Source organism: Oncorhynchus keta, chromosome 2 (assembly GCF_023373465.1).
Source record: "Oncorhynchus keta strain PuntledgeMale-10-30-2019 chromosome 2, Oket_V2, whole genome shotgun sequence".
Classification (NCBI taxonomy): domain Eukaryota; kingdom Metazoa; phylum Chordata; class Actinopteri; order Salmoniformes; family Salmonidae; genus Oncorhynchus; species Oncorhynchus keta.
Genome location: NC_068422.1, coordinates 64,448,639 through 64,459,129, shown reverse-complemented (window position 1 = coordinate 64,459,129; position 10,491 = coordinate 64,448,639). Strand labels below are relative to the sequence as shown.

Genomic DNA, 10,491 nt, shown 5'->3' with positions numbered 1-10,491 from the left:
CGAGAAAAAACCCACTGGGCACAGATGACAATTAGTCGTCTATTCCACATTGGTTCAACGTAATTTCATTGAAATGACGAGGAAACATTGATACAACAAGTGTGTGCTCAGTGGGCCATATATTTGAGCGCAACAGTAATAGGCAACAATTCTAGAAGTAGACCTACTTTAAGCCACTGGATGAAAATTACAGCCTTTATTAAACATCTGCCTTTGTTTCTGATTGCATGAACTAAAAAACCAACAAGAAAAGAGCTGCCTGAGTGTCAAGGAGGAGTCTTGATCTAATCATGTCGTTATATATTAATTTACTTTATTATACAACTCCAAATATTCCAATCATTAGGCTATTCACACAGACAGTGCTTGGGGAAAGTACTGTCTTCTGTTCTCAGCATGATGTTAAACAGACCAACAACAAATAAATCTGTACACTATGGCCAATACTTCACTGGGCCTCTCATTTGACAAGACCCCTTTTTTACCCTTTTAGTACATAAACGTCTTTAGACTCTACTTGTGTGACAATTGGTACTGTGTGAAGCCGGTGGTGCAGTGTGAACACCAGACATGCAATTAGACATGTACTGTTAAATGGCGTGTTGCGCGAGATGGGCAACAAAATCAAAGGGTACCCTGAGGGGAATGTGATAATGACCTATAGGTTCAAGGATTTAACAGGTTTACAAACACAAATAACCAACAAAAGTGGCATAAAATGAGACTCAAATTCCGTTATTTTATCTGATAAACCAACAAATTGTTTCAAGATATCAAGTCAGAAAGTGCTGAACAGGACAATCCAAACTATTTTGAACATATAGTTTCGTACAATATGTACTTTACAAACAGGCGGTCAAAAGACGAGCAACATTGTGGCACCACACAATTACCCACAAAGCAGAGAGAGGGTCAAAAGTCACAACACAACACAGAAAATGTAGCATATAATATAGAACAAACTGTGTTTTGTGTGCTAGCTCAGTAGTCCCTCAACACATAGTTAACACTCATTATCACTAGTGATGGGTCATAAACATGATCAAAGCAGATTAATCATCCACACAGCTATTCACTTTCATTGGTTTCTCTCCAACATGATTGTTTCTATCATTTGACTGTCACAGAAGCTTCCTCTAATCAAACGTTTGATTGACATCAACTTCAGAGGTAGCACCACTCTGATTGAATACTCAGACTTATCAAAGGCATGGACAGGTGTGTCCCCAACATGGATCTCTATGGATATAGATGAGTCATTGCAGCTGTTCTGATGAAATTACGAATCTCAGGTTCTCCAATTGATATTCACTCTGACTGACCGTGGTCTGTATTAGACCTGAGTGAGTATAGAATAGATTTGGTTAGGGTTCCTCAGCTCTTCATTCCAAGGCTCCAGTCTCAATTGACACACTCTGAGATACAGTATGACATGATAAACCGTGAACAGATACATTTGGTTAGGGGCCCTTCACTACACAACCCCCCATTCTAATAACCATCCATCCACCTTCAGTGAGGCATCTGTGGAGGGCCACAATTGGTGGCAATGGACATCAGACCGAGGGTGGTAGCTACCAGGGAAGCTGCATGTTCCCCCTGACAGGCACAGGTGTCCAGTAGGGAGCGTGTGCGAGAGGTCAGTGTCAGAGAGGCAGAGATGACCTCAAAGGCCTCCGGGGGAAGGGCTCGCCGTGAGATGAGCACATCCAGCAGGTTGTTGAGTCGTCCCTCCGTCATGCCTCGAATGATGCCTTCACGTCTCTCGCGCAGCATACGACAATAGCTCACCGCCACTGGAGTCGCAGACACACACCGTGCAGCTGCGGACAAAGAAGGGAGGGTGAAGTTTCAGGGATGACACAAGAACTATAATATCACATCTCTCTCAAACACTCATAAGACACAAATCGTGTAGAGAGGACTTTAAGAAAAATACCTGGACAACAGAGAAAGAGGACAAGAGACAAGCTGTAGCTATATCATATGAAAGACAGTAATACGTACCGTAGATTCATAGCCCTACTAGACAAGTTACCCTCTTATTCAACACACTGGTCACAATCATAAATGTCTAGTAGCCAAAATGTTTTTGACTCAGAGCATTTACTGGGACAACAGACAACTTGTAGAGAGAAACAAAGATCCTCAAGGGAGGAAACGCATTGGACACTGAAAAGACTGTGAAAGGATGGCCATGCAGGAAACCAGCAATCCCCCAAACTGCTTACTGTGCACATACAAACACACACATGGAGGCACTGTTTGTAACGTCTACTCATTTTCATATTGCTTTACTTTGTCTTCACCTTTTTCAGCAACATTTTAGACACGCTAGAGAAAGATGAGTCAATTCTAGATAGCTACAGTCTGGCACTGTACATACGTTTGCAGACAAAACTGGGTAATAGGTGGGAGGTCTAAGCTTAAACACATTTTCTACCATGGGAGCTGGCAGTGGGCTGGTTGAGAGGGCTCTGTCTGAGGGCTTTGGAGGGACTGGAGGAGAGTGGGGGTGGTGGGCTGAGTCTCTGTCCCTGGGAGACGCCTCCTGTCCCTCTGAAATGCTCAGGACCCGGTCCACTGCTGGGACATCTGGGACTGGTGGAAGACACCACAGAGCCAGACACACAGTCTGGGGAGAGACACGTTGCTGTTAGACTGTTCAAGATACGATATCAATTAATTACTATTTAATAAAGAAGATAAACAACAGGGTGGTTTCACTGACAACAAACTGAGCATATTCACAAACTGCTCTCATTATCAATCAGTTTGAAGTTCTTACCCTGACAGTGCTTCCTCTGGGGTGCTTCCCCTGTATATATGGCTGTAGTGGGATTAGGGAGCGTTTCACTAGGACAGGAAGTCTGTGGAAAGGGCAGTGTCTTGTTGCCCACACATTTAGTGTCTCCGGAACCAGCGCAGGCCTAGTAATGAGATAAGTAAATATTGATTTCAATGTAAGACATCACAAGCATTAAGTACAATCAGAATATCACAAACAAATGTGAACCAAGCTCACTTCTAGGTTGTTTATCTCAATGGGAATGTCCTCCACAGGATGTATTTTAGAGTCATGTAGCGCCCTCTCCTGGTAAAGGGACAGAAAACACATACGCATGTTTGCTCATGATTAGTGACTGGTCTATTTACTGTTTTCAGTAATAACTGTTGAGAGATTAAAAACACATGAAACAGATCCTGATTTCCTCAGTCAAAACAAACTGATAGCAGATCAGGCTTGTGAAAATAGAGAATATCGGACTTCGGAGTGTAATAGAACTGTACCTTGCTTTCCCTCACCCTGAGGGTAGCCCTTGTCATGGCATCGGGATCAAAGGTTGCTATGACGCTCCTCAGTTCCAGTGCACAGTCTGTGGACAGAGAGCCAGAGAAAGAAGAGGACATGAGAAAGATGTCCTGCTAAACATCACATTGAAAATAACGCACCAAAAGTTTCCGTTTTTTTAAATACCCACATGGCAGTCATAGGCAAGGAAATACACGGATATGAACTAACACCAGAAAATAAACAATTGAACACAATTTAGATGAGAAGACTCAAAGAGTCTTATTGATTAAGTGGCAGAAGTAGGGTATGGGAATGTATCTCTCAGTCTCGGCGTGTGGAACAGAGAGGAAGTGGGTGCTGCAAGTGATTCTGCTTGTTACTCGTCCTCAACAGGCAGGTAAGGTAAGCAGTCAAGGAAGGGGGACTTGTAGGGAGAGATCACAAAGACCAGGCACAGCTGCTCTCTTCAACATTGTCTATCTACACTCTGATTCACCCTCACAGACAGACTTACCCTCTGCTGTTGGACGGCTGTGTGGGTTAGTGCTCCAGCAGTTGGTCATCAGCTGAGAGAGGGTATGGCAGTGGGGTACATGCTTGGGTAGCAGCACATCCTTCAGGCCTGAACCAATCCCATCATCACCTGAAAGCAGCTGGAGCAAATCTGCTTGGGCATAGACAATGACAATGATGTGTTACAAACGACAAATGTAATAAAATATTGAGACTGTATGATATACGGCCAGGTATAACCTAGTCTCTGCTGATAGAAACAGAGTTGTGCTTTGAATAGACGGAAAGAAATGGAAACACCTTCACATGGTTGTCTTCTGTTCAAAGTCTCCCACAGCAGCACACCAAAGCTAAAGAGAGAAGATGCTCATTGGGTAACTGCATGGTCATTAGTAAAGGAATCTGTAGAAAAGTGGTAAACATATCCTTCCCCCACCTGGTAAATGTAATTGGTGAATATGACTGTTTGAAGTGGCAGGTTCATGAAAGGTGACCTCACCTGTACATGTCTGCCTCCACAGTGGGTGTGGTGCCAGTCAGGGCCTCAGGAGACAGGTACACCAAGTCCCTGAAGCAGGGCCCCCCTCCAGCAGAGAGAGAGTAGCCAACCCTCCACTCCCTGGGCAGGCCCCAGTCACTCACCTGGGGGTAGGAACATGAACACCCACACAGATGAACATAAACGACAACACACGCAAGCATAAACACCCCCACAGATGAACATAAACACCCACACACAAACCGACAAAAAACACCTGCTCTAACACAGACTCAAACCCACGTACGTACACTGTAAAGCTTACACCTGCAACTGTTCACAATACACCATATCCCATGGAAAATATACCATCAATCAAAGGGAGTTCTTTCTCACATTAGTTTCACCACTCAGAGAGAAGACTTGAGTCTCTGTAGTACAGGACTGGATCAGTTATCAGTCACTGTTCTCTACCTTGGCCCGGTACTGCTGGTCCAGGAGAACATTGGTGGGTTTCAGGGCCTGGTGGGGGACTGGTATGCAGTGGAGGTGGCACAACCCCTCTGCCACATCTAATAGGATGCCTAGCCTGAAACTCATGGGTAGACCTGGATACAGCTGGGTCTGACAGAGATAACAAAGGTTACAATCATTCAAAAGATGCAGTATCAAATCTATTCACTTCATTATAATGGATAATAAATAAAAGGGAACTGAAAAAAAAGCACATGACAACACGAAGTTGAAATTGTGAACTGAAAATACTATAGAATTCAACATGACCACAACACAACTTACTGTGTGTAAATACAGTTTAACCACAGATAGACTAAATCATGTGCAGTGTCACGTCTACTGTCCGAACTTTCTCCTGAAACAGGAAGAGCTCTTAGTGTAAATAAGGCAGTGACAGTGCTGATGAAAGATAGATCTCTTATTGCTTCTGCCAGGGGCTTTCCAGGCACAGCATGTGGGCGACAAGCACAGCACTGGTCTCCATGAAGACACAGGAATTGTAAATAAAGCAATCAAAAGAAGGACATTACTTGACTAACTTTATGTGCATCTATCGACCACCAGTTTGTCCACCAGTTTGTCCACCAGTTTGTTGATACACTGAGTGTATAAAACTTTAAGAACAGCTGCTCTTTCCATGACAGACAGACCAGGTGAATCCAGGTGAAAGGTATGATCCCTTATTGATGTCACTTGTTAAATCCACTTCAACCAGTGTAGATGAGGAAACAGGTTAAAGAAGGATTTTTAGGATTCTCTTTTTGAGGCAATTGATACGTGGATTGTGTGTGCCATTCAGAGGGTGAATTGGCAAGAGAAAATATTTCAGTGCCTTTGAACGGGGTATGGTAGCAGGTGCCAGGCGCACCGGTTTGTGTCAAGAACTGTAACGCTGCTGGTTTTTCACGCTCAACAGTTTCCCGTGATCATCAAGAATGGTCCACCACCCAAAGGACATCCAGCCAACTTGACACTACTGTGGGAAGCAGTGAAGTCAACATGAGCCAGCATCCCTGTGGAATGTTTTCGACACATTGTAGAGTCCATGCCCTGACAAATTGAGGCTGTTCTGAGGGCAAAGAGCGACTCAATATTAGGAAGTTTTAAAAAAAATGTTTGGTGTACTCTGTGTCTACTGTATGCTGCAACACAGGGAAGCTGTAGAACCAACTTAGATGAATCAATTAGCCTACTGCCACACACTATACATGCATATTCATATTTGAGTTAGACTGAGCGCGCATATATAACACTGACCTGGTATAGTAGAGAGTGTAGAGAGCCCTCAGGCATCCAGTCATAGAGCAGGCCCATCAGACACCAGGCCTCGTACACACCCAGAGGAACCAAAACCCGCTCTGAATGGACTTGTCTGACCACAGCCACATCTCTCATCCACTCAGTCCACTTACTGGGGAAGAACGGAACACACAGTAAACACACCACATACAAACATATACAGTAAACGCATAAAAACACACAAACCCTCAAACAGACACGCACCCGCTGCAGTGGTCTTGGTTCACAAGGCTTTTGTTTACACTAATCAAGTAACCACAATAATGTGTCAGATTTGTAAAAAATATTTTGGAAAGTTGTGTGTGAGAGACAGAGAGAGAGAGACAGAGAGAGACAGAGACAGAGACAGAGACAGAGACAGAGACAGAGAGAGAGAGAGAGAGAGAGAGAGAGAGAGAGAGAGAGAGAGAGAGAGAGAGAGACCCGACCTCACCCTCCTAGAATCTGAAGTACAATGTTAACTGTTTGCTAATGATCTGGTGCTTCTGTTCCCAACAAGGGCCTACAGCAGCACCTATACTACAAATAATGGGGATCCAAAAAAGGTTCAATTGCCAGGACCACAAATACAAATTCCATCTAGACACCGTTGCCCTAGAGTACACAGAAAAACACACCTACCTCGGCCTAAACATCAGCACCACAGGTAACTTCCACAAAGCGGTGAATGATCTGAGAGACAAAGTAAGGGCATTCTAAGCCATCAAAATGAACATAAAATTCAACATCCCAATTAGGATCTGGCTAAAAGAGCCTTTATATTCTACAACCACCTAAAGGGAAGTGATTCCCAAACGTTCCATAACAAAGCCATCACCTACAGAGAGATTAACCTAGAGAAGTGTCCCCTCAGCAAGCTGGTCATGGGGCTATGATTCACAAATACACGACAGAGCCCCAGGAAAGCAGCACAATTAAACCCAACCAAATCATGAGAAAAGAAAAATAGATAATTACTTGACACATTGGAAAGAACTAACATAAAAACGAAGCAAACTGGAATGATATTTGGCCTAATGATATTTGGCCTTCTCCTTGCTGACCCTATCATCTCCAAGCCTATATCGAACCTTTGTAACATGTCTCTCCTTTATGGTGAGGTTTCTATTGCTTGGAAGCGAGCCACGTTTCGTCCTTTACTTAAAGGGGGAGATCAAATTGATCCCAACTGTTATAGGCCCATTTCTATTTTGCCCTGTTTATCAAAAGTGTTGGAAAAACTTGTCAATAATCAACTGACTGGCTTTCTTGATGTCTATAGCATTCTCTCTGGTATGCAATCAGGTTTCCGCTCAGGTTATGGATGTCTCACTGCAACCTTAAAGGTCCTCAATGATGTCACCATTGCCCTTGATTCTAAGCAATATTGTGCTGCTATGTTTATTGACTTGGCCAAAGATTTTGATACATTAGACCATTCCATTCTTGTGGGCCGGCTAAGGAGTATTGGTGTCTCTGAGGGGTCTTTGGGCTGGTTTGCTAACTACCTCTCTCAAAGAGTACAGTGTATAAAGTCAGAAAATCACAAACACCATTGTAAATACATACTATATTTATCTGTCTACTTATTTTCCCTTTCGTAGCCTAATTCAACTAGTTGCATATTGTTGCAACACTGTACATGGCTCGTAACACAACTTTTAAAATGTCTCTATTATTTAGAAACTTTTGAGTGTAAAGTTACTGTTAATTTCTGATTGTTTATTTCACTTTTGTTTATGATCTATTCCACTTGCTTTGGCAATGAAAACATGTTTTCCATGCCTATAAAGCCACTTGACTTGACTTGAGAGAGAGATTTTGTCATTGCATTTGAGATTTGCCAAATTTACCTTCCACCTGCAGTGCGAGACGAGAGGACCTTGATAGACACCTGTAGCTCTGTTCTCTTGTAAGTACCCTGAAGACACCCGCCTGCGCTGGTTCGGCACAATATCACATTTAGCACATCCTCTTGATGAACAGTTTCCACCGCCATCTGATAGTAGGAACAGAAACCAGTCGACTCTATAATAGTGCTTGTTGCTCTGCCATGGATTAACGTATTTGTCTTTCACTACACTGACAAATTGAACAGGAAGCATCGAGTTGCCGCGTGTGCTCTGAAGACAGTGTATGTACATCGACACGATTGGCTGCTTTGTTCACGGAAATCTCCTGGCTAGCCACAGTAGGCTATAAAATGAGGGATGAAGTCATTTTTTTGGCAATGGCGTAACAACAGATAAAGGCAGCGACATAACTTGGCTTGAACAACTCCTGATTCAACTACCCACGGGTCAAAAACGGGTTGAACCAACGTAGTTCCCACGTGATTTCAACCCGCAAAATCTACATGGCAATGTTTAATCAACGTGGAAAACTAATTGGAAAACTGAGGGCATTTCGTCTTTTTCCCACCCAACGTTTAACCTAAATGACAATGACATAGTGAATATTTTTGTTAGTTGACAACTCAACCAAAAGTGAAAGGCCTGTTAGGGGACAGAGTTGAGAAATACATTTTTTTTTTTTTAAGTTTACATAATGTACCTTTCCCCTCCTTCCAAGCAGAAGGGCTGCAACCAACTGACTCTAAATGCCATCTGTGTCAGGAAGCCTGCACTAGTGAAATATACTATATATCCCTATATAAACAGGGGGCTTAGGGTATGTAGTCCAATAGCCTACCCACTTTTCTATTTTCTACACTGTTCCGACAGAATTGACAATGTTACCCGTTAAAAAAATTGCCCAATGTTTATATGAGCACTTTTCAAACAGCTGCGCCATGCAAATGAAATCAATAGTTCATTATATTGTTCATTAAACACTAAACACACATATTTTACAGTAAGAAAATTATGGAATATAACAGAATAAAATAATTTACACTACCGTCAAAAAGTTTTAGAACACCGACTCATTCAAAGGTTTTTCTTTATTTTTACTATTTTCTACATTGTAGAATAATAGTGACGAAATCAAAACTATGAAATTACACATATGTAATCATGTAATAACCCTAAAGTGTTAAACAAATCCAAATCTATGTTATATTTGAGTTTCTTAAAAGAGCCACCCTTTACCAAAGAAGTTAACTCCCCAGTCGCTGTGCCCACAAAGTGGTTTTCAGCCAACCAGCGGAATGTCGCAGAGTGGTCTGCGGAATACACCACCTGTCAAAGCGACTAGTGCCTTCGCACACAGGGCGACAGCCCACCACAGTCTATGCGACAGCCACCGGTGACCATAGCAATGAAATAAACAAACATTGTCAACATGCGAAAAGAATAATCGCTATAACAACATAAGCATGCATTTAAACGTACTTACAGGCAACAGAAATTATTTTTTTAAAATCTATTACAAAACAATGATCTTTATTGTTAAACATGACAGTAAGCAGATTGTGCTAACCAGCTAATTTAGCTAGCTAGCTAGAGTGGGGAAGTTAGCTGTGATGGTGTGATAACATTGACTGGTGATGATCAATGTACTGCAGTAGCCTATTAGGCCTAATAATTAGCCAACGAATGATGGGATAATATGAATGAGCTTCTTCAGCTGCACATAGCTGACGTTTCACCACGCATGCCACATTTTCTACTGTGATTGGTCAACAATGAAAGGCACTTCTTGAAAAAATAGAGCAGAAGCCAAAGGGCTGTGTTGGAGAGGATCAAAACAGCAGTTTATCATGGATAAATTGTGACTGACTGATCTACAAATAATAATGAGTTGTAATTTATGATGCAAGGTGATTTGTTGACCAGTCAGTAAGCAGTCACTTTGATGCTCTCGAACACGGTCATGTTCTCCTCTCCACCTGGATAGAATACCACCCCCACTTGGGCTTAATAGAAAATGTAGTGGCCACCGCTGTTTGTCAGCACCTTAATAGAGATAGTCCTAACCTTGTAGTCCTAACCTCTTGTTCTTTCAGCCATTCCTACAGTGTGGCGAAAATAAATGGGGAATGAAAAGGGCTTGGGATAAACGGCGAAAATAAGGTACGAGGTTAACACATGCTTAGGAGATCGTATTACGTTTTGTTCTACGAGATAATATTAATAAGTTAACATGACCTTTATGAATTATGAAGCCTTTATGTGCTTTTTGAAATGACAAATGCTACAAAATTCACAAAATGTGACTTTAGCTGCTGAAGATTTTCATAGAACAATGCGTATAAGATCTCATAAACCTGTCAACCTCACCTTACTTTCGGCGTATATCACAAAAACGGCGTTAATTTCTACATAGACTTTGTCCAACGAACCATGGCGGAGTTAGTGCCTACAAAAAGACGCCATTGCTATTGCTCTCTGGATTAGCTCATTCTCAAACCCGTGCTCAGTGGCATGCGAGCCGCCGCCTAGTCAATCTCCTTCTTCCATGAGGTTTAACG

General features: G+C 42.4%; 1 protein-coding gene across 2 annotated transcripts; it reads right to left on the bottom strand.

The window, feature by feature from the left end:
- Positions 1-181: 181 nt before the first annotated feature.
- LOC118358508 (receptor-interacting serine/threonine-protein kinase 2-like) lies at positions 182-8,425 on the bottom strand. 2 transcript variants are annotated; one of them, XM_035736424.2, is made up of 12 exons: positions 7,934-8,425; positions 6,723-6,773; positions 6,060-6,213; positions 4,761-4,910; positions 4,308-4,450; positions 4,109-4,158; positions 3,810-3,959; positions 3,292-3,377; positions 3,026-3,094; positions 2,789-2,930; positions 2,444-2,635; positions 182-1,823 (listed from the first exon to the last, which is right to left on the bottom strand). In XM_035736424.2, the coding sequence occupies exons 1-12, from the start codon at positions 8,077-8,079 to the stop codon at positions 1,513-1,515; spliced, it is 1,644 nt and encodes a 547-aa protein (XP_035592317.1). In that variant the 5' UTR covers positions 8,080-8,425; the 3' UTR covers positions 182-1,512. The 2 variants fall into 2 exon arrangements, with proteins under 2 accessions (XP_035592317.1, XP_035592326.1); XM_035736433.2 differs by lacking the exon at positions 6,723-6,773 and having other exon boundaries at positions 7,934-8,423.
- Positions 8,426-10,491: the final 2,066 nt, after the last annotated feature.